The sequence below is a fragment of the Nipponia nippon genome, unplaced genomic scaffold, assembly GCF_047370975.1.
Source record: "Nipponia nippon isolate SJK-2023a ecotype South Korea unplaced genomic scaffold, ASM4737097v1 scaffold_1, whole genome shotgun sequence".
NCBI lineage: Eukaryota > Metazoa > Chordata > Aves > Pelecaniformes > Threskiornithidae > Nipponia > Nipponia nippon.
Genome location: NW_028262290.1, coordinates 117,135,066 through 117,159,817, shown reverse-complemented (window position 1 = coordinate 117,159,817; position 24,752 = coordinate 117,135,066). Strand labels below are relative to the sequence as shown.

Sequence of the window (24,752 nt, the reverse complement as noted above, 5' to 3'; positions counted from 1 at the left end):
CTCCCCGCCGGGCCGGGGCACCCTCCTCCCCACCGGCACGCCCGGCGTTGCCGCTCCGCCACCGGCGCCCCGCACGCTCCGTCCGGCCCGGGCCCGGGGGCTTGGCCTGGCTCCTCAGAGGGGACGCAGGAAGCGCCCCCGCCACCGCGGCCGGGCAGAAGGAGGGCCTCGCACGCCTCCGCCCGCCCGCCCCGAGGCGGGGGAAGGCGCGTCTCCCGGGCTACGGGCCCGCCCCGGCGGCGCTGCCGACCGCGACGCCGGCGGGAGAAGAAGGTGGGCGAAGGCCCTGCGCCCGTTTGGCCAGTTTCCCCGTGGTGTGCGAGGAGGCTTTGGAAGGAGGACGACGACATCCAGGGCAAGAGAGGAAGAACTCCGAAACGGAAAGAGGGAGAGGGGGAAAAAAGGATGTCCCCAGGCGGTCTCCCATCCCAGCAGTAACCGGGGCCGCCCTTGCTTATCTTCTAAGGCTAGATACCTCCAAGGTAGCGTGAGCTACACGCTACCCCCGCTAGGGCCCCCCACCAGCGCCGCCCCTAACCCCCCCACGCCGCCCCGGCCCGGCCCCGCTTTCCCCGCCACCGACTTTCCCCCGCTGCCGCGCACACCCTCCCCGAGGCGGGGCCGGACGGGCTTCCCCCGCCCCGGCCCCTCCCCCGGCCCCGGCCTCGCCGCTCCCCTCTCCCCGTGTCGGCGACGTGGTGGTGGCCGGGCGGCGGCCGAAGGCGCAGCCATGTGGCTGGCGCTTGCGGCGCTGCTGGCGGCGGCGGGGGCGCAGTACGAGCGCTACAGCTTCCGCAGCTTCCCGCGGGACGAGCTGATGCCGCTCGAGTCCGCTTACCGCTACGGCCTGGACCAGTACAGCACCGAGAACTGGCCCGAGAGCGTCAACTACCTGGAGGTCAGCATGCGGCTCTACCGCCTGCTCCGCGACAGCGAGGCCTTCTGCCACCGCAACTGCAGCGCCGCCGGGCAGCCCCCCGCCGCCGCCGCCGCCGCCGCCGGGGGAGCGCTGGCCGAGCTGCGCCTCCTGGCCGGGGTGCTGCGGCGGGCCCAGTGCCTGCGGCGCTGCAAGCAGGGGCTGCCCGCCTTCCGCCAGGCCCAGCCCGGCCGCGACCTGCTCGAGGAGTTCCAGCGCCGGGAGCCCTACAAGTACCTGCAGTTCGCCTACTTCAAGGTGAGGCCCGGCCCTTCAGCCCTCCTCCCCCTCCCGTCCCCTCTCTCTGCCCTGCTGCTGCCCCCTGGCCTCAGCTCCCCAAAGTCTTGCCTGGTGCAGTGTCACCCTCCAGCCAAGCCAAGCCAAACGTGCCCGTCGGCGACCCTTGGAGGTGTCGCGGTGGAGGAGGACAGCGTGGTGTGTCCCTGCACAGCCTCGACGGACGCGGGTGCCCCGTGGGCCCAATGCTGGAAATGCCTCCTGTCGTGCCGACCTCTCGCCGGGCCCTTGGAGCAGGTTACTCTGGGCCGTAGCCTCATTCCTCATCACCTCCTGCACACCAGCTTAGAGGCCAATTGGCGTCCGCCCCACCTCCATTTCGCCCCCTCCGTGGCCGGGCCCCCCAGTCCCTGCCCTCCCGGGCTGCCCACCCTGCACATGGCCATCTTCTCCCCAGCAAGTCTTTCAGCCCCTTCCTCCCGCCCACCTCCTGTGACCCACTGCGTGCCTTGTCTTCCCCCTTGCTTGCCCGCCGTCCAGCTCGCTCTTCACCAGTTTTTCCACAACTCCTCCAGCCCGTCCCCTTGATTAGCCCCTCCAGTTCTTCCCAGACCCCCAGCCACTGGACCCCGCCTCCTTGTCCTGTAGTTTTTCTGTTTCTGCCCCTGCCCCTCTCATCTTTCCATCCGCCTTACTTTCTTCTAACCTTCTCTGAAACCTTTTTCAGTCCCTTCATGTCAGCGCTCTGCTATTGCAAGTGCTCTTCGCTGTTTCCTCGCCCTCAGCGTGTCCGTCTTCCTCACTTGCTCTGTTCTGATCCAGTTCTTTCAAGTGCAGCAGCCCCCAGCCTGCGACTCGCAGATAGCCTGATGCCTGCAAAAAATTCCGGTTTTGTTACAGCCACAGGAAAGAATAAGGTGAAAATTGGCTGCTTAAATGTGACACTAACGCTAGGTCTGGAACGGTGTTTACTTTTTGCTCTTGGGTCAGCCAAGACTGGGGGAGAGACATCTCTGTTAACAGATTTCATCCCGTTTTTCTAGCTTCCTGTCATCCTTCTGTCTGGGATCTAAACTGACGATCTTCTCCCCCCTCCTCGTCTTCATCTTCTGTTCTCTAAATCAAGGTCCGTCCCTCGTGCCATCCCCTCAGATACTGCAATCTCTTACATTTCAAACAAGTGGGACATCTGTGGGGGGAGAAAACAAGCTGAACTCTTTGGTTAGATTGTTTTCTGCTTTAGGGATTCACTCCACACATATCCCAGTATACATTATATAGAGTTGTATGCTTGTGCATTCTTTTTGAGATTGCTGCTTGAAAACAAACATCTTCTTAACTGTTGCTGTGTCTTATTTGTAAAAGTGCTGTTTTCACATGAAAATGAGAAATGGTTTTCTGAAATTACACAAACAGATGCAGGGAAATACGTTCTCATAAAACAGGAACAGTATCCACATGCACAGTATCACAGCGGCGTAATGCTGTGCATTTAAAGCCATCCTTAAGACCGTACAGAAGAACTTAACTTTATGCAGTAAAGCCTCTGCACACACAGAACAGAAGGTATCAAACAGGGGACATTTCTTTTGAATAAGAGAGTGGGCAGGCACTCCTCACATTCTCAAAGCCATATATGGATACCAAAATGAGATCACCACAAATGTTTCCATTTCTTGTCTTACTTACTTTAACTATTCATTCCCCCTTGTGGTACATGCAAAGTTTGCAATGTATGGATCACAGCAAAAATCATTCCTACTTACTGTTTCTGATACAGTTAAGTAACTGGCAGGTAGGAATGTGAGAGGGAAATAGGAGAAATCTCTCCCTTTAAACTGTTTTTCAATCACATTTGCAGTGGGTTTGAGCAGTGCAGTTTGGTAGTTTTGCCTTTATTGTCAGCTGTTTATATTGTCTTTCTTATTAGATTGTAGTCCAGCTCTGAGCTCTTATCACTCACTTGGGGACTTCTGCATGGGCCTTCTAGAAGTACAAACTGCTACATACAAAGGGCTTTTTCCTGGCTGGTGGTTTTCTGAAGAAAGGAATGTCACTTCCCCACCCCGCCACCCCGCCAACAGCATTTATAATGTAGGAAGAAGGCAGAGGGAAGCACTTTTTGTCATTTTTTAGAGTGACCATGTGTTTATTCAGGTGGGTTCAACAGTGAAATTTTGCCACGTCTTTGATCCCGGGAGGAGATGTTTCTGCGCTGCTGCTTGCTCCTCTGGAGGGAGCTTTCTCGTAGCCACTGAGTTCACTTAGGAATGTGTTTCTACAAAAATATTTTTTTTTTGTTAAAGTCGTGAAAATTGAAACCAAGAGTGAATTGTGGACTAAGCAAAAATGAGAGGCCTGTCAGCCTACCAACAAACAGGGTTAAAGCATAAAGCACAAAAGAAACCAGGCATTTGACGAAAGTGCAGCTGAGATTTCCCTTTGCGTTTCGCACTGCCTGGGCTGACTGGAAGCACATAGTTTTGGGACAGCCAGGAAGGGCAGCTGGCGGAGTTCCAGTGCTGGGACACTTCTAGCGGCACAGCAGCAGGAGCTCGTGTTAGGGTTGAAATCTTTCATGTAGTTGTCTCTCAAGTTTCTTTCTGAAATGAAAGGGTACTGTTTTATAGATGCAAACAGAAGAGTACATGTGCATATTCTTGCTCATAGTTTTATACGTACACTTCCATAAGCTATTGCAGATGGGAGGTGGAACTCTACATCACCTACACATCAGTACACTGAATGGGTTGAATGGACCTTGGCTTACAATGGAAAAGTTTTTACCATTCCACAAATGCTTAAGACTTTTACTTTCTCTCTCACTCTTCCTAAATATGTGTATATGTACTACATCGTTTATAAAAATACATGTATATATATATAAAATAAAAAGTATAAATGTGTGCACACAGCAGTACATACGTATTTGGCACATGCAGTTCTAAATGAGGAATACACACTTTCCAAATTAAACATGGTTAGTGATGACTCCTGCCCAGTATCCATAGGTTAGCATCAGTAATTGCTGTGAGATGCATCCCATGCAGGAGCAACAGTATACTCTTGTGCTTTGTCAGCTTTATGAACAGGGGAGGGGGAAGGGAAAAAATCTCTGCTATTTGCAACAATAATCAATTTTTAAAATAAAATTAACAAAACAATGAAATGTTCCTAGTGATACAGCTAGTAGTTCTATCAGTTTTACTGTACCGTTGTATCTGATGAGACTGTGGATTCAGTAGAAGTAAGTTTGGGAACATAGAGGCTGCAGGAAAGTTCATTGACAAAAACTCAGAAACTTTGAAGGTTTTTTTTCCAATTAACCTTTTTCCCCCCCTTCCTCTTTTCCCCATCCCTGTTTAGGCTAATAACCTTCCAAAAGCTATTGCAGCAGCTCACACGTTTCTCCTGAAGCATCCAGATGATGAAATGATGCAAAGAAACATGGCCTACTATAAAAGCATACCTGATGCTGAGGAGCATATTAAAGACTTGGAGACAAAACCTTATGAGGTATGCTTTTTATGCAGGGTCTGGTCTTTTGGAACTGTTCTGTTACTCTTATTGGGTGAGATTCAGGGATCTCATTTGCTTACGTGTTCTCAGTTCTTACTCTGCTGTCCCTCGTGCTGTCTTCCTCCATCATCTCCCTTCTGCCGCCTTGATGCATTCGGTAATTCTCACCTCTTCTGCTTTTCACTGTTCCATAAGTCACAGTACATCATAGACAGTGGCATACCTGAAAGCTACTACATGCAGATTGCTACTGGAGCTAAGCAGGTGCATAGAGGTATTCAAATGCACAAGTGCTGTAGCAGCCCAGCTTAAAATAACTTGGACATTTGGGGTTAAGATTCCATGCAAAATCTCTATCAAAACCTGTGCTTTAGACTCACCCTGTTACTTCTGTCCAGCAGGTTTTTCTGTTGATCTGAAATGGAGGTACATACTCTGCTGTCTAGGAAATAGCTGGTAAAATCCAGTAGTCATCTGTATTTGTTGTCCTCATATTAATTGTATAACAGCTTATATAGTAATCCAGAAATGCAGAGACGTTATGTACTGTATTTGAATTTACACACAGCTTTCCATAGATCAGTTACTGCTGGGTTTCAGTCCTGCCAATTTTTCAGAATCTCTTTGTCAGGGCTGTGAGAGCATACAACGGTGACAACTGGAGAACGTCCATCTCGGACATGGAACTGGCTCTTCCTGATTTCTTCAAAGCCTACGATGACTGTATAGCAGCCTGTGAAGGCTCCCGAGAGATCAAAGACTTCAAAGACTTCTATCTCTCCATTGCAGGTGAGTGATTAGGAAACAGTATGGAAAAATGTCCCAAAAGTGCATTTCAGTTTATCCGTGGGATTGGCTACCAAAGTCCTGCTCCTCAGATTGCAGTGTGAAATGCACATGGTGCCCCCTGCGCAGTTTGGGCCAATATGAGTTTATTACATTCACTGACAGCTCCTTGAATTCTGGTTTACTTTTTTCTTTTCAGTAACATAAATGAGGGCTGTCAGAAAATCACAACAGAGAGTTCTTACATTAACATGGAAGTTGTGTGTCAGAATAAAATAGAAGTGTAAGTAATAACAACTACTCCATCCAGCTAGCAACAGTTATCCAGACAGATCTCTTGACCATCTTTTCAGTATCAATTTGGCCACCTCTGAGGCTCAGTGGTTAGCTGGCCTTCAAAATCTGCTTGGTGGTTTGTGTATCACTGGTCATCTCCTTTCTCATAAATATGACAATTTTCTGTTGCCTGTTTTTCATCTTTCCTACAGCACAGTTTTGCTAGGAGATAAGATTTCTTTAATTTGTAGCTTAAAAAAAATCCATTACTTTGCAAAGAAAAAGAGATACCACCTTTTTGATTGCTGTCAAAATGGCACATGCACATTTCCTATGCTCTTTGGTAGCAAAAGAAACAAGTCGTTTCTCCGGTGCTCTGGTCTCAGTGTTGTTGACAATATTTGTGTGGGGAATGCCTGTGTGTTTTCTCAACAAACTTAAAAACATGAAAAATGCAACAGAATTTCTAAGTTGCCAGAAGGAAAACCAGCCCAACTTTTTGTCCTAAAGCCGTCAGATGTGTTGGTGAGGGGAAGGTTTTGTGAAATACGTTGATACAAGAGCAGCTCCACAGTTTCTCACAGTGTGGAACTGGTATCCACCAGCACAGCTGACATGCAATAGCTATTGCAGACTATTCCTCAAGCCTGGCTTTACTTTGGGGTAAAGCAGGCAGGTGCCTAAGACAGCAGATAAGGAGTGAAAGTCAAATCACAGGGGATAAAGCATGAAACACAGGCTTTCTTCCCCAGTGATCAGAGCCCTGGTATCAGGAGAAACCCCAAGCCACTGTAAAGAGTACGGTGTCCACGCTCAGCTGTGATTGGCACTTGCTGTCATCCTTCCTCCTTGGAAGGAAAGGACAACTCCAGCAGTAGTGGTGAGGAAGAAAGGTAGGAGTTACTGCATGATATCATCACGGCCATGTGTATGCATTTCAAATACTTTGTTCTTGAGATAAGAAAATTCAAATTTACTTGCACTGCCTGGGCTGAACTATGCTCTTGCTCCAGGGAGAAATATCCTGCTTCCGAGATTTTTATTGCAGAAAGTAGATGTAGCAAAAAATGTTAATGAGAAGTATTTGGTGATTGCACTAGGTACGTATTTATCCCTGACCAATTGAGTTATGTTTGGAAGCCAGCTGTCCTCATTGCATGGGATGGCTTCACTAAGGAATTTGCATCTCTGGCTGGAACTGAACACTATTGTGTCTGGAGACTCCACTGCGCTTGTAAAAGATGGGTCTGGTCATTTCATTTGGCCAACCATTTTTAGTAAGCTTCAACGTTCTTCATGTCAGGAGTTGTCAGAGATGAAAACAGGGGAAGGGGCCTTTGCTATTCTTTCGCCTTGGTCAGAGACTTGCTGCACAAGCTTAGATAACTTGCTTTCACCTGCCAAACGTGGCTAACAGCGAAACTAAGGCTTTAAACTATTTCTGTTTGGTGCTGTTGTCTAATGTGATATATCCTGAAAATGGTTGTAATTCTTTGACGGAAAGTTTTCTCGGAATGTATTTTCACGAAGATAAGATCACCTCTAGTCCTATCCCATTGTACCAATCTTTTGTAGTCGGGGAAAGCTTGTGAACTTGAATATTTCTGGCTGAAAGTGGTTCTGTAGTGAGCAGCGTATTCGTGTCTGTCTTCTCTTTTATAACATCCTAACTGTAGGCACAAAATGCAGCCATCTCTGGAGGTTTATTTTGCAATCACCTACTGTATTTCTCTGTGACACAGTTGTGCTCAGCAGCATGTGGTCCTTATTCATGCAATAATTTAATGAAATTGTAAAGGTGCTCAAAATTTATGAAAAAAATAGCACTGTTAAGTTCACAGTTAGGAAATAGTGCAATACTTTATAATACTCAATATAAAACCTACTGCCACAGGCTGCCTGTAGGTGTCAGTGAAACATCACTGCTTAGTTCTCTGGAATTGCAGCTTTGATAGATTTCAAGTCCAGACTGCACTGGTTTTTATAGAAGGGCTAAGTACCAGTACTTCATATGTATTTCAGATGGGGTTGTAGATGCTCAGTACTTCCAAGCAGCAAAATCCAGATGCACAGGACCCAGGGTAGCATTACAAGGCCAAATTTTAAGGGGTAGCTAATGGGAAGGGTTATAACAATTTGTTGTGCGCTATCCATATCCTGTGTTGTTGTTTTCTTCCTTCTAGATCATTATATTGAAGTCCTTGCGTGCAAAGTGCAGTGCGAGAGTAACCTGACACCCATTATAGGAGGCTTTGTTGTTGAGAAATTTGTGGCCACCATGTACCATTACTTGCAGTTTGCTTATTATAAATGTAAGTAGTGATTTAATGTGCTTAAATAACATTGGGATGATGTGGGACAGTTTCCATTCATAATCTTTTCCCTCTAGTTATAATGCTTTAGAATGTAAATAGTGGCCTCCAGAATCTGCATTTTAACCTGTTTTGGGACAGAAAGTCTGAGCTACCTGGCATCTTTTTCTCCCTGTATAACTGTAGTTAACAGACATGGGAGATAAACATTATGTATAGAGTCCGTGCTCATAAAATCGTCCATGACAAAATAAATTGCTGAACGTAAGTCCCATAAGGGCTGGATTTTGCCCAGGGCAGGCCCCTCTGTTTTAAGTTATGCATGGTTGTGGCTGGTCTCCACTTGGGTGTTGAAAAAATGAGGCAGTTACAGAGTAAGTGTGATCTGATCCATCATTGCCCTTCATTCTTTGTATGATAGCTACTGCCAGCACAAGTTGCTTACACTTTTCAGAGTTTCATTTAAATGAGCAATGTTTATCATATGTATTTTAGATGTTTAAATGATACATCAACTCTTCTGCCTTTTTGAAGTAACTCATAATATAACATGTTAGGGTAAACACTGTCAGCCACTTCTTATACATTGGAACATGCAATGACACAGACCCATTTTGTACACCTATGTACAAAAAACATGGTTTGTGCCAGAAAGCCATGGTGGTCAAGCTGTCAGGCCCACATGGTTAAGCAGCTGAACGTATAGCTCTAACAAGAAGTTTCTTCTTGAACTTCTTAACTCAGTTAGAAGAAAGATTGTGACTTCAAGGCAACACATTTAACATAACACCACTTATTCTGTTGAATAAATACTCGATTTTCAATTTACTATTCAGAATTTCTTCCACAGACAAACCTACAGAGTATTTCATACCATTCACTTTTTCCTAGTAGATTCTTATAATCGTGTTGGAATCGGGCACATGGGGCTGAATGGGTTTTGAAGAAAGAGGGGACCACTTAACAGAAATTGTAGTCTTCTGCTGCTCAGTGATTACAGATTTCATAGGTAAATCATTCAGTGAATTTGGTGGTTTCTTGAGGAACTACCTGCACTGTAAAGAACACACGTAGCCCTTGCAGCTATTCCCACAGGCTCCAACACCAAAGGGAAGACACATCCAGCCACGTAGAATCAAGTCATTAATGACTTGTGCTTACGTTGTTTGACTGCACATTTTACACATTGACTCTTCCCTCTTTGTCAATTCTAGTTAATTTATTTTTTGTTTGTTTTTTAATAAATGCCCCAGGGGGGGTTCATCAAGCTGTGGGCTGATATCTCACTGATACTGGGATACCTGGGAGGTACATTTGATTAGGATTTTCATAGAAAACCATCAGAGGTAAGTCCCCATTTCTGAATCATGGTCTTACCTGTTTCAGAACACAAAAATAGCGTATCCTTTCTGGGAAGCAATTTTTTTTTTCTGTGCAGCTGGTGGAGAGGTAGAAAATGGATCCTGTTTCCATCTTAGTTTTTCAGAGCTTAGATAATAGTAGGAATTTCTTCATTTACCTTATCTGGATTTTTTTTTGTGTGTTTATTAATTAGTGAACGACATGAAGAACGCAGCTTCTTGTGCTGCTAGTTACCTTCTGTTTGACCAGAAAGATGAAGTAATGAAACAGAACATGGTATATTATCAGTACCACAAAGATAAATGGGGACTTAAAGAAGAGGATTTTCAGCCCAGATCGGTAGGTGAATTACTTAAAATGTGTTCTAGACAAATTCAGATATTTCCCTGAAACTCTTTGGGTCAGAGATTGTGAAAATGGAGTTATCTGTTGGTTCTGGCATTAAAACGCATACTGTTTTATTAACACTGTACAGAAAGTTGTACACAGAGGTGTACTATGTAATTGTAGGCAGTGAATGTCATTATAGTTCATTCCTATGTGTTGAAATATACTACAATATGATATGATATGATATGATATGATGATGAGTAAATTCACATTGATACTTGTCTGCCACTTATGTATATTTGTATCTTTATCTACCTTGATAAGTAAAGCAGCTGGCCCCTGAAATCTCCTGATGGAAAGATCACTCCAGTGACATTTGGGCTTTTGTCAATCACTCATTATTTGCCAACATGTAGTTGCCCACCTGCTTGTTATTTCAGGTTCTGTGTGCATCGGAATGTGTCCAGATATGATAACCCCAGCTAAACCCACTTTCCAGTTACTCAATTTAGAACATAATTGGGTGGGTGATGATGGGAAAAGGCTCTCAACCGTATTGCACCTAATTATCTCAGTTAGAATGCTTGCTGCAAAGAACCCACAGTGAACATCAGTCCATCCAGCAATGATTGCAATCTGGCTTTGACAAATGACTCTAAAAATGGGTTTCTATGCTGTTCTTAAATTTCCATGTCCAAGGAAATTTTACATATAAAAGCATCTTTGCAGTGTTTCTGGAGTCCCGCAGCCTGGACTCTGACAATCAAGTTGGATTTTCTGTCATTTCTTGTTACCAGGATTTATGTCATGCAACTGAATTAACTGCTCCGTAACACCTGAGTGACTCCTTAGGCATCAGCGGTATGTGCTGTACAAGTAGTTAGTCATTAGCAATACATGTTCCACAAATTAAATTTAGTGCCTTCTCTTTCTCTTACGCATTATTTACCCATGGAAGAGTCATTTAAGTTAACGTAGCTGAAGCAACAGCAGGCAGCCCACAGGATAATGTTCCAGTTGCCTTTCCCATGTTGCTGCTTCAGACATCTCAGTCACCGAGATCTGTACTGGCCCAAAGGCATATCCCTTGATTCTTAATGCTGCATTAATCTCAGGATGTACATGTAGCACTTAGGTGACTGGCTTTATCTGTAGCAACACTGCAGAGCAGTTCACATATGCACCTTATAGGTTGCACTGATTGGATAATTACATTTTCCATCCTCTCACGCCAGCCAGCTCAAGTCAAAAATACCACTGCATTTGAGTTCAGTGGTTTTTGGTTGTGGACAGCTGTTGAGTTATGTGCAACACGCCTTATCGGCACGCTGGAAACCCAGGCCTGCCCCGCAGGGCCAACTGAGGCGGAAGACAGTGAAAATGCTGCTTTCAGGCAGCAGCAGTGAGTCTGAGCTCACAGGGGACAGGGACCACTCCTTTGTCACTGCTTTTGGGAACAGAACTGTGCTTTATAGCCATATTGGAGACAATGTTTGATGGTGGTGGGAGTGAGGGGTAGCAACAGTATAGAACTACAAACCACAGACACATTTGGCATACATGTGGAGAGAGGACAGAGCAAGGGCCCTACACGTTAACTCTGAATGTTTCATTGATAACTTCTCAGGAGCTGGGGACTACAGATAATTTAATTTTTAAATATAAAATACTAAATGCACACCTGTATTTTCTTGTACTTTGATCCATGTAACTATGAACAGAAGTTGCTTGCTGTCCTAATCGCTTGCCCTGAAAACCATAATGCTTCTGGTTTATTTTCACGAAGTGGTAACGGGGTGACAGCAGCATTTGGCTCTGGCACTAAGCTTTAGATGTTCTTGTGAAAGAGTAATTCTCCTGTTTTCCTCCCCAAAAAGAGTTAAATGGGATAATCAAAGTAGACTACTGTTGGTATTCACAAATACGAGAGTAGGTGACTGAGCTGAACTGTGCTGTCCAGGCAAACAGCCAGGGAAGTGAGGAGGGACAGGTGGGTGACCGTGCAGAATTTCCCTAGCCCGGACTCAGGCTGGGGTGGTGAGTCATTATCATGCAAAATAGCTTAGCGTCTCTTTTTCCCAGAACTGCCTGCCGCCATACGCCAGCGCGCAGGGAGACAGAGGCTTTCTCATGTCCAGAGCCCGCTGGAATGCAGGCACAGGCTGCTGCTCAGCTCTGGCAATCTCATTCCTTATTCTCAGGCTTGCCAATGCTTTGAAACATGAGAAAGAGGCGAGTGCTTTGTTCTTCTCACACCGATGGAGCCTGTGCTTAGAAAGATCCACAGAAGACATGGAATACGCTGCTTGCTGTTCTGCTGTTTCCTTTCTCAAACATTTTAAAGCACCCTCCCCCCAGCATCTGCCTTCTACTAAGTATGGGTCTGACTTCACTGGAATAGTTTCAGGTGACATGTGATGACACTCCCCTATCTTGCTACCCTAAAGTAACATAGAAATTCTGGTTTTTGATAGGAGGCAGTTCGATACCACAACATAACCACACTCCAGTTGGAAATGTATGAATTTGCAAAGGAACACCTGCTGGATGATGATGAGGTGAGTTTTCTAGAAAGGAAATCGTGGTCAAAAAACCAGCAATCACATTAAAGTGAAGATGATCCATAGATGGCATTCCAGGATTTAGGTAATATGGAAAAATCTTCTTGTAACCGTGACCAATTTATCATAAATTTTTCTTCTGTAAATGGAATATAAGAAACACACCCAAAGAACATCACATACCATTTAAAAAATTATGGGCAGTATTAACACAAAGGTAAATATAATGCATTCAGACCACAAAAAAAGAAAATCTGCTTTGCAAGCTGTAACACCAGGGGGCAGAGAAGTAGTATATATATTTAAACCCAACATTTTTCTGTGTTTTTTTTTTTTTTTCTGAAATGTTGTTTAAATTAGATTTAAAGATCCTTATAATTTTGTCCAGAAGTAACCACCTAAATTGTAAATTTTTGTCAAAAGGAAGTCTTGTTATCTGTTATTTTTTTCTGCACAGTAACATTTTGGTCACCCAGTCTTGCTTCTTAAACGGTTGGAATTCATGGCCAAATAACATATAATGACTACTATTAGACTGGAAATATGTAAAGTGGATTTTTTGTGCAAGAAAAGTAGTTAAATTGTTGAAAGGGCATTTCTTTGTCTCCCACAGCTGAAATTAAAGTATAAATCATGGAGGCTTTGGATTGCTTTTTGTTTTGCTTTGGTTTCAGAACCTTTCATTTAAAGGTTTAAAAAAATCTTCAAATCATGGAATAGTTTGTTGCTGGCATTGGCAAAGAGCTATGTTCAGTTATGGCATGGGGCAGGGTGCTTGTAATGAGCACTGCTGAGGTCTTTTTTTGGTTAGAAAAAAGAAAGATGGCTAATGTTAAAAAATGAAATCACCTTTGCAATTTTTATGTTATCCAGCACATAGGGAGAGAGAATATTTTATAGTGGAGAAGTAATAACATATCTCTGCTGCCTTCAGTATGCTAGTGACCTGAAAACAACTCTATATGTAAAATTCCATTGCAAGGTTACCAGACTTTAGGAAGACTTTCCATTGTGATAAAACTCTGTGAAAGACAGTTTAATAAGCTTATTATAAGGTTAAGCTTAGATGAGGACTAGTCTGTATGGATTTTCATCAGGGTGGGAAATACTTGAGCACTTTTTTATATTCCCTTGTTGGTTTGTGCTTTGCCCATAATGTTTTCCTATGTTAGGCATAAATTTAGTTTGTAATTTTTTCCTTCTTTTACATCTGCTGCTTCAAAACACAGGAATGAGTAATTAAGGAAGGGGAGAAGGAGGCCGTTGTGAGGACTTTCCCCATATGTTGTTACAGGAAGGGATTAGAGAAACAATCTTCAGCCTCAAGCACGGTGTATAGAATAAACAAGCATTCATTTGCTGGCATTCATTCCTGTAGCCTGTTTCACCAGTGCAATTACAAACAACCTTGCAATCTGCAGGAGCGAAGTAGAGGGGAAACATCAATTAAACTTTTGGGGAAGTGTCAAGGAAGTCACTTTACACTGGATTATATGTTTGGGTTAAACAACCAAAATTACTGGGCCTGGTCATGCCACAGATATCCCTACCCCACACTCTCGTCGTATTAGGAAAGTTATCATTCTCCTCTCCCGAGAAAAAGCTGAAGGGCTTCTGTGCCCTCACTTACTAGGGCTGAAGAACTTGGGAGGGATGGAGGCTGTCCATTCCTCTGGCTTGGCTCTGGCTTTTGGTAGTGAACTCATAAATCCCTGGCTACCAGAACTTCTCTTTGGCTGCAGGAGCCTTCCAGGGAGTCCAGACAGAGCAGGGATAGCACAAAGGTAAATTGCTACCTTGCAGTTTCAGCTATATGGGCAGGACCTGGTAGTGTAAGTGGAATTTTTTTTTTAATATTTCTCCTGGCACGATTGAAAAGTTTATTCTATAGGAATGCTGAAAACTGATGAAAAACCCAGATAAGGTGTTACAGTAAAAGCTTTATTAAAAATTGTTATGGATGGAGGCAACCTCTCTTTTTAGTGCACTCTGTTTATTTAAACCATGTGCTTCTTGGGCCATAGGCCATACCTTTTGTGAGTTTCTGTGGTCCGTGTTTTCTGTCTGTGAAGTTGCTTGTGGGCCAACAAGCCCATAAAATAATCTGCAGAAAAAAATCATTCTCCTTCCTTGAGTGAAGCCAAAGGATTGATATGGCAAAAGGATCTCTTCCTATGTGAATATGTCATTATTCCCAAGCGGAGAATCTTGCTTTATTCAGACTTCTCAGTGCTCCTGTATCCCAGATCCTCCATGTGTCTTTTTAAATCCCATTAGCAAAGCGAGTGAGAACATGTGGCTTCTTCCAATAATACATTGCAGTAATTACAGAGGCTGGAACATGCAGTAATGATTTTTGCATATGTCACTACAAGAAATACTGTCCTGTTCATGTTACTTTATTAATGTTTTTCCACAAGGAAATGAAAAACTAGTTCAAACATTTAACACAGTAGAGGTGACAGAGAATATTAGCACCAACTAGCTACAAATTACTTTTTCTTAAAAGTAATTATTATTAAATATCCTTACAGTTTTCCACAGTGAAGTTAAAAGATCATTACACAGTGTTGTCATCTAAGTTGGCCATGGGTAGTCAAGCTTTTTGATTTCTGTTCAGCTGTGTAACGCATAAAGGCTATAATAGATATAGCTCCTAGTATTGCACAGATTTAAATAGCAAACTGAAATGCTGTTAAGAGCCAGATACTCAGCTAGTGTAGATATAACTTCAGCACTACACTAATTGTATGAGACATGTTTCTGGCCCATAAAATCAGTGTTCTTGAGGAACTTTTTTTCAAGGATAGCTACTTAGCTGTTCTAAATTACATGAGAACCACAAGTATTTGGCTGGGATGATCCTACAATGTGATTTTTCTTTCGGTACTTAGTCAGTAGGTGAAAAACTGTTGGCAGCTTTGACTCACTTTTTTGCCATCTTGTTCTTTTCATTTGTATATAATGTGTGTGTCCATTTGTATAGTAGCTGAAATTCATAACGCTCTATTCCGGAGTGTGATGCAAAGGAGAATGAGTGTTGAACTAATGTGACTGGTAGAAAGAAAACATATGGAACAGCATCAAAGCACGAGGGCCCAGTGGACTACTGATAGCAGATAATAATCTGAATTCAGCCTATTTTTCTGTTCAGGAATCGCTAACAACATATTTTCAGCTTTATTAGCTCACTTTTTGCATCTGTTCAAATGATTTATACAAGTGCGCTCGTAACGACAAGTTGTAAATGCAGACCTGTAAACCCTGCCCTGCCTGTGACCTCAGACTAACACGACTGCAACAGCACCGCTACACTGGGAAGAGCCGGTGGCATCTATTTCAGAGAGAGTTGGCGGCTAATTGGCATTGTTGTGGTCCCTGTTCAACACACACTTCTTCAAAGAAAAAAAGAAATTTTTTTTTTTCATCATTACTTGCTAATGGAGATACTGCCCATGTGGCTGGCTCTCCAGAAGCTTCCTGCTTTCCCCTCTTGCTTCTTTACCATGGGATGTGTACCTTGGGCAAAGGTGTTCCTCCTTCCATTTAAACCACCCACCATGGGAAGCTGCAAGCATGGCTGGGCTTAAACGGCAGGGTGTCCCCAAGTTGCAGGTACTGACATTAGGAGGAATTTTTACCTGTCCAGATTTTCTTAAGCTTCTATGTGCAGCATAGAGCAGCCAAGACAGCATAAGTAGAGCTCAGAAGCAAAGCCACTAGAAGGCTTCTGTTTTCAGTGCAATGGGAGCAGTGTTGAAGTTGCTGTGAAACTGGGTTGACTCATGTTTTACAGGCATTATAAAAATGTTAAGAGGAAAGCACATTTATTGGATTACAGTAAAATACTATTGTAGTAACTGCAGTGTACTGCAGTCTCCCTTAGCATATGGGAAGAGAACAGTTACATGTTCAGAATATATCATTAAAAAATTAAATGGAAAAATATTTGAGAAAAAAAGTTAACATAGACGTAAAGAACAACTAAGCTCTTGTAATATTAAAAAAAACCCTAAAAGCATGTGACAGTGGGTCACACTGTGGACTAAGTATCTGAAAAATAAACAAGTTAAGGGCCAAATAATTTTTCTGCACAAAGAACTGAGGGTTATTTTTTTTTCCCCTGCTAGAATGCGAGGAATGTCCAGCCTGGTCTGTACTACTCGTGGAGGATCTGGGAGGGCTTTGAGGTGGTTACAGTGAACTCGCGTGTTTTAACTGAAGGTTAGATCAAGAAACTTTTTCTTGGTCAAATGCTGAATAAACCTTTCAGGCTGAGCCACTCATTGAGACATGCCTTACTGTTATCCCAAAATAATGTCCTTCCCCCCCCCAAATATCGCTGGCCAGTGGGCTCTGTGGTGTGTGCTTGCAAGCTCCATCAGGCCCGCAGAGCATGTATCCTCCACAGTCGGCCATATCAAACCTTTGTCTTCTTTCTTGCAAGGTGGTTATTCATCCTTGAACAAAATCTGCTGGTTTTCATGAACCAACTCCTTGTCACTACTCCCATTAGTTACTCAAATTAGTTACCAGGGCAGTTACTCATTAGTTACAGGGCAGCTCTGACCTCTCCTCACAGAGGCCACCCCTGCAACCCCTCCTGCTACCACAACCTTGCCGCCTATACTCAATACATATAGGAACAAAATCTGTTACTCTCACTGTTGAACAAGTTTCCAGTCATTAAGATCTTTGAACTTTAGCAGAATCTGAATTTTTGCTGTGAAGGACAGCTGGGGGACATTTTGTGGGATAAATATTTTCCTTCTAGGTCATAGATTATAAGGAAACAAAGATCCACCCAATTTTTGCTCTATATATTGTCTCTTAAGGCTCAGTTTGTTGGATGAGTTAGGACAAAGGCAGTTTCTTATTCATTCACTGATAATCACCCATGAAAGCATGTCCATAATAATATTTTTCTGTAGATCTTAATTCATTCTAGAATACTGTTATTTTAATATTCTCTGTTACTTCCCTGAAGAACAGGCTATTCCACTGCAGTGCATATGGAATCCCTATAGAAAAGGCCATCAGCAGATCTTAATGGAAAGTATGGGTTATTGCAAGAAAGCTGTTTTTTCCCCAGAACTTTTCCAGTCCACACTGAGAAAGGACAGAACAGATTGTAGATGGAAGCAAGGACCCATGAATGACTAATATTTGCTATGCAGAAGGCAATGCTTAGCCTTAGCAACCAAAGGCAAAGCACCTGGGTCTGTCAGTGAGCAGTGCAACTGCTGCTGGTTGCTACTATTTTTAAATGCTGCTGTCGAAAGAAGAGTTGGTGCTGGACCATCAGTTTCAAGTGGGCCATAACTGAGCCATGTACTGGCAGCTTTTCTTTGCTGTTTATTTTAATAGCTGGCTCGGAGTCTCCAAAGTACACATGTTTCTTCTAAAAGGTTGTGTTTTGTGTGTGTGAATGCAGCATTTAATATTGCATAAGGAAGGGCCAGCAACAATCCCTGGCCCAATGTGTACCTTGGTCTTGGACACTCAGCTTGCGGTAACAAGTGAGGAGTTATGCATTTTTCTCCTTTTTAGGACTTATTTTTTCAAATGCTCTAGCTTCAGTTATAATAGTGCACCAGTCTCGCTAGCCTGGGTTAGCTTATTCAGAATTGACCAAGAACTCTGTTTTAAAATTATTTTTTATTACAATCCACTTATTCATGTACCCTCTGTAAAACCTGCTTGAATTACTTACTTTGGTACAAAACTTGTTCTTTCTGTTTGTGCCTCTGTTCAGTTGTTAATCTAAGCCAAGGGTGCTTAGTTTGCATATCTGACAGATAATTAGAGGCTCCGGTTGAGGTTGATCAGATCAGCTTCTCTGATTCTTCCTACCACTCACACCAGCCTGGGGGCGTTCCCCTGCTGCTGTTCGATATCATGCCTCCCATATTTCAGGCTATACCTGTCCCATCTTTTCCCATACATCCTTGCTGTCACTCCCACTTTCCACTGACTGCCCCTGGACTGGGAGAGGGAAGAGGTTGGTAGCACAGGGAGGGAGGTCACGGGGTGCCAGCAGAGCTGTTGTACCTGCAGCGCATACCTGGCCTCCGGTGCAAACCAGGAGGCAGTGACTGTGGACCGAGGGCCACCTTGCTAATGAGGATGTGGTTCACTGCGGCTGACCAAGAAGTCCACATCTGCGTACTTTCCAGTTGTTGGCTGCCTAACTATCGGGCATGTACTGTTGTGGCAGCAAACCCTTCTCTTCCCCGAGCTTAGTCAGACTTCACATACTGATTTACTAGCTACCAGCCAGACAGCTGCATCATGCTTTGGGCCATATATTGCTCAACTCTGATTTACATCGGCAGTGTGTCTGAGCAGCATATTTATGTAACCTGCATTAGAACTGGGTGGCTGTTGTCCCCTCTAGTAGCTGGCAGCAGAAAGAATTATGGGTTTCCAGCTGACTTTGCATGTAAAATTTGCTGTCCTTCCTATTAAGGTAGGTAGGAGCCAAAGAGGATACCAGATAACAGAAGGAACTCCGTCACACTGAATGCTTAAATCATATCAGAGAATCATTTTCAAACTCCAGGTCTGCAGGCCAGCATGAAGTTATTGGGTATCAGCGGGCAGGAGGCTTTTTCCCTGGAATGAACACCTGTGAAATATTTGCTGACTTCAGTCATGCAAAATGCCTGATGTGGTGTCAAGTGAGTGCTAATGGGGCAAGGACGGTGATCAATCTGGTCATAGCTGCTAGTGTGACAATGTGATCAGCCCTTCTGATGTAGCCTTACCACCTTTTCATTAGGCTGCCAACCACAGTATGGACAACTTGCAAATGTTTTACATTCTGACCCTGAAGGCGCAGGCAAAAATGCTTTAACTACAGGTTTTGTTTGTCTTTAACTGTAATCTGGAGTTTTTGCCTTTTCAAAAATAACCAACATCCAGGCAATTATTCAGTTGCATTACAGCATATTTTCTGTATGTATATTGTTTCGGCAACTATTTTTATATTTTTGCCATAATTTCAACCTCTCTTATTCCCCAGTACTTCTCGTTAGACCGCAACAGCTTCCATCATACTTTCCTTTAGAGATCAATTTCAGGCACTGGAGATTTCAGTTTTCAGTCAATTTTTTTTCACATACTGTTGCTTTTAAATATCCTTTTCCATTTAAAACTTGGGCTTCTTACGTGTTTCTGGGTTTGAAAACATACCAGAAGAAAAAAACCTGAATTCTGCCTGGATCTTCTTTGTCTTCTGAAATATCCTACCTCACTGATGAGCGTGACAATAATATGAATTGAATTAAGTTCCCATATCGTTGAGTTACCAAAGGTACGGTATTGAAATCTCCATGTCTTCCTTATACTTAGTTCTGGGTCATCCAGTCAGATCATAGAATCATAGAATAGATGCTTATGCCTTTCACCCTACCTCTTAGTCTCTTACCTTTTGAGGGTTGTCTTTGCAGGTAGACTGAGGAGAGAAATCCTTTTTAATATCTGTTATTCTCTCATTAAACTATGATCCTGAGGTGTAAAAGGATCAGTCTGAATTACATCTGAGACCCCTGTAGTAGACACCTGTATTGCCAGTCTCGTAACTCTGTTCAGAGTTAATGGGACCTGCCTGTCTGTAGTCCTTTGGGAGGCACCCAAATGCTTGTGCCCACAGTTTTAGGAGCTGTGCTATAAAACTTGCCCTGAAGTCCTCTGTGCTTCTGTTTCTGTAACTTTCAACTGCTTGCATAGTGACTGTTGGACCTAGTGGCTATTTTCTTCATATGCATTTGTGAAGTGGTATTGAGTTCCTCCCATGATTGGGCTTCTTAGGCAATCAAAATACTTCTAACAAAGGAAAACGTGCAGAAATGTCGAATTCCTGTTTTCCAATTGCCAGATTTCCTGCAACCAGGAAGACAAGAAGGCAATATGAAAGTGCTGGCATTTTTTCTTGTGTTTTTGTTGAATTGGATACTTAGATGTTTTGCACAAATTCAAAGCAAAATAAATTGCCATGCTTCAGGACTTGCTAAAACCACTTCATAGTTGCAAATACTCAACAGTCTTTTAAGATGGAACTGTGAAGCAGGGAACAAGAGCAGCAGTTATTTCAGCCAGCTTTCCTCCCGCTTTTATTTTTGTTTGCTTGGTTCTCATTACTTCTCTCCTGGCTAATCACACTTCTGAAAAATGTGATGTTAATATTTTTAATCACCATATCCATAATACAATTGTTGTTGTATTCAAAATAGACAAAAAAATCTCTATTTCCTCTTACGGTTTTCACTGACAGAGGTTTTAATGACCTTTCCTTACCCGAATAGAAAACTGTAAAATTCTGAGTCTCAAACTGCATGTGTCTGGAAGGTGCTGTCTTCCTAAGGAATACCTTTCTAGGCACAAATGTGCTTAAAATTTAATTAGGATTGTAAAATACTGTTTGCAGTCTTCATCAAGCAGACTTAGAAGCCTAATACAGTTCACAAAGGCTTGGAATGGGGGGTGAAGGGAAGAGGGAGAATGAGCATCCAAGCAAGGATGACTTGCTTTCAGGATAACTTTTATAAATTCTCATTATTTTAAACATGAGAGCGAGTAAGAGCTGATCAGATTTTCCAGGAGAATATTTTTCTATCAGAAAGTGACAATTTGTTTTGGAAAAAAACTAAATGACATCTTAAGACCTTTTTAGAACATAGGTTTATGTCAAGAAAGGAAGGACAGGAAAGTTTAAAAAAAACACAGTTAAAACAGTTTAACAGGACATTGTAGTTATTGGAATAAAAGGTTGGAAGTGTAACACTGAGCATCGACATCTCTCTTACAGCTCAGTATTTGAGTTGTATCAAAAAGTGGAAAACATGCACAGGCATTCGCACGGGGTCTCCCATCTCAGGCAGCGTTGTTTCTGAACTGTTCATGGAAGGCAAACAGGAAAATCCTAGTATTTCTGAGGGTGCCAGCAGATGGGCTGCTTCAGTCAGTTTTGAGCAGTTGGAGATGCTGCTGCACGTTTGCTGTTAGCTACTTGCTTTTCACTACTGAAGGTGTTACCTTGGACTGAAAGGGATTACAACAGGTTTTAGCTCAGTTACTGTAGCTTGGTTGACAAGGCGGTAAATTCCAGCTGGTGGGGCTGTATCATCCCAAAGTACTGAGGCTTGACTGCAGGAAGACATTTGACTATGGTATATGACATATATCTACATCAGGAATAGTTTAAATAAAGAAAGTTGGATTGTTATGTCGTGTTGGTACCCTGTATTAGCAGACTGGACCTTGTACATACAATATTTTCTGGTCTGAATCTAAACCCAATGTATTTGTTTGGAGTATGGAAAACATTCTAGTATCTCTCGTTCTTTACATTTTTGCTGCGTTGATGCATGGCATCTGAAGATCTGTGGTTGAAAATCAAGAAGGTGTAACAGAGGACGTGAACGGTTAGAGTAGACAGATGCAAAGTCAAAGTTACGGTTCTACAAAACACTTTGAATTTTGAAGCTTTCTAAAATTCTTTAAAGTTTTATGGTATTTTACCAATTTCCTAATTTAACAGGTGCTTTAAACGTTTATGCCTCTACTTTCTAAGTTTGAGGATTTCATTGTCTACTTAAATACCTGAAAAAGTAAAAGAGGATTTACTGTGAAGTGTAACATTTCTTTCTTTTAAGGTCTGTATGTCACTGCATGTCACTTGTGCTACCTGTGTATGGGCCATTTATTTGCATTTTATAGGCTTGTGCTAGCTTCTGTATGAAGAGCGTTAAAAAATATTTAGACACCTATTATTACAGTTTATGTTTTAAGATGGTTAAAATTTTCCACTGATTTTGCAGTACAGGGTTAACTTGTGTCTGTTAAATTTAATCCTTTCTAGGGTGAAGTTGTGGAATTCCTTGATGAGCTGTTAGAAGTAGAGGAAAAGAAGGAATCCTGATAAGTGGAAGCACCAGGAAGTATTTTACAAAAGTGAAGACTCACCACCGTTGCTCCTTCCTACTGTTTTTGGTCACCTGTAGTTCCAGTTAGATATACCTCAAAGCTGCTCCTTTAAGCTCCGCCTTAATGTCACAAGATCCACTCCTGCAAGATCACTTCCATGCTGCACTGACTCTTCTGTGAGCATGGCTTTTCACTGTGCCTTTACAGAATTGGTGCATATGGGTTTTCCTCTTGAGCTTTCTTTCCTTTGCACAAACACAACAAAGCAGACTATTTGTGTTTTCTGGGCTAAGACTAAGGTTCCTCATTTCAGTGCTGTTCTACTAAGTTATAACAGTACAGCTAAATTCTGAAGAACTGTTGTCAGATTATGAACCACGGAAGACATAACAGTTCCTCTAGACTTTCCGAACTATGTATTGTATTATTTATGTATGTCTTTTTCTGTGATGATGAATAAAGCGATACTGAATCCCAGTGCACCTGGAAGACGTTAAGATACATTTAAATAGCTGAAATAAGATGATTAAGAAAGCACAACTAGTGATCTTGTTAAAACTGCTTAAAGAATTCTGGAAGCAGTGTTGATCTTTCTTAAAAATTAAATGAAATTCCATGATGTGAAACTGAGGTCACTTAGAACTGAATAATAAATAATGCCTTCTTCCTAACAGTTCTTACTCTTTCTGTTGAAACAATGTGTCGTTCCTGTGCGAGGTGGGGCCAATCTTGTATAAAATAATGATGGTCGGTGTACTTAGTATTCTCCTCTGTAGGAAACAGTTTGCATGTTTTTCTTCTGTCTTGTGGGACTGTCTGCAGGATTTTCATCCAAAATTAAGTACAGGTGGAGACTGAGGCAATTTTAAGTAGAATCATGAAAAATATTTGCATGTGAATTCCTGACATTTTTATTAACTATAGGGCAGAATCCTATACAGAAGTACTTTGAAGGCCCAAAAAATACCGTGTTAGAGATGAGTAGTGAATTAGTGCACTAGAGTACTGAAGAGCAGAAATCGCATTGTCCTCAGAGGAGGATCCAGGATTTCATCCTTTGCTTTCCTCTTTCATTTTTAAGGACCAAGTCCTGCAAGTGGTTTCATCCCACTTACATCAAGGGGAGACAAGAGCATTCAGTGCCTTTATGACTGAACCTTAATTCAGCTGAACGAAATGAATTGCAAAACCAAAATCTGCTTTAGGTTTTTAAAAAGGCAAATCATGAACTACACTATCATCTTGCTGAGTTCTGGTGCTATAACTTACGTATGCTGTAGAAGTGTAGTGCCTGCACTACTGAGTGTCTACAGAGAAGAAGGGGCATCCACAGGATCACGTGTAAGTGTCTTCCAGCCTGTGAAAGCAAAAAAACGTTTTAAAATGTTAAAAGCGTGTGTGAAAGATGTTTGGAGGGCCAGATAGGGTTTTTTTTAGCTTCTTTAGTATAAATCACAACTAATCTGCTGAAGTCAATAGGCAGATTTGTTTTATTCTCAAAATTAAAATCTATCTTTATGTTTTTACTTTAGGAGATTTACCCAGCTCCACTTGTGGTAACAAGAGCAGAATTTGAGCATACAGAGGGTGTATCAGATTTCCTTACACTTTTTGTTCCACACAATAGTAGGCCTCCATTTATTGTAATTTCATGTAAGAATTTAACTTTTCTTTTAAAACTTACAAGCAGTTGATGGTAAACCATTGCTTACTTCCCCATGAAATACATGTGTTATAATACCCAGCTGGGGTAGCTTCTCCAGTCTGTCCTGAGGTGTGTGTATGCTCAAGGGAGAGGTTGCTGCTCTGGAAGGATCTTTTGTCCCTCTGCTTTCCAACCTGCATAGGACAACTCCCGATTTCCTCCTCAGAAACTCAACCATTGATGTTAAAAGATCATATGCCTAAATAACTTCATCTTTGATACTCTAGCTTTCAAATCCAGAAATCCCACCATTAAAGGGCATGGAAATGGTTGGGGGTGGATGGATCTGCCTACATTGCCTTCGTTTTACAACATTTTTAGTTTACTTTTTTCTTATTACCATTTACCAAATCGACGTAGGAGCTCTGCCAAGCACAGACTGTTACCTGGCTATTTGTTTCTGCGGTGCCCCAGCTCTTGTGTGCTGTCTGTAGGTACTGCAATGCAGAACCTTAAAGACTTCCAAGAGAGGTGCCGACAGTTCAAGTTCCTGGGCCTGAGGTTTTTCCATAACTCTGCATATTGTGTGGAAATAACATGAGTGCATAAAGCTTCCAATCAGATTTTGCCTGTTGGTGCAGCAAGTAGCATAGACTACAGTAGGTATGAGATGACAGAAAATCAGTTCCAGGATCTCTGGTTTGCCACCCAGAATTATTTTCCAGTTAAAGAACTCCCTTCCCCTCTCCAGCACTAATTGTCAGAGATTGCTATAATCTTTTTTAAAGAACAAAGTATGTGGTAAAATATTGTAACATTTTCATTCCACGATTAAAACACTGAGCACCAGACTGAACCTGTTTTGTGATTCATTTGACTTA

At 42.6% G+C, this 24,752-nt stretch overlaps 1 protein-coding gene across 1 annotated transcript; it reads left to right on the top strand.

The window, feature by feature from the left end:
* The first annotated feature begins 43 nt into the window (after positions 1–43).
* Positions 44–24,722, top strand: CRTAP (cartilage associated protein). The gene is made up of 7 exons (XM_009464450.2): positions 44–1,174; positions 4,520–4,669; positions 5,290–5,461; positions 7,918–8,046; positions 9,602–9,747; positions 12,213–12,296; positions 22,162–24,722. The coding sequence occupies exons 1-7, from the start codon at positions 731–733 to the stop codon at positions 22,219–22,221; spliced, it is 1,185 nt and encodes a 394-aa protein (XP_009462725.2). The 5' UTR covers positions 44–730; the 3' UTR covers positions 22,222–24,722.
* Positions 24,723–24,752: the final 30 nt, after the last annotated feature.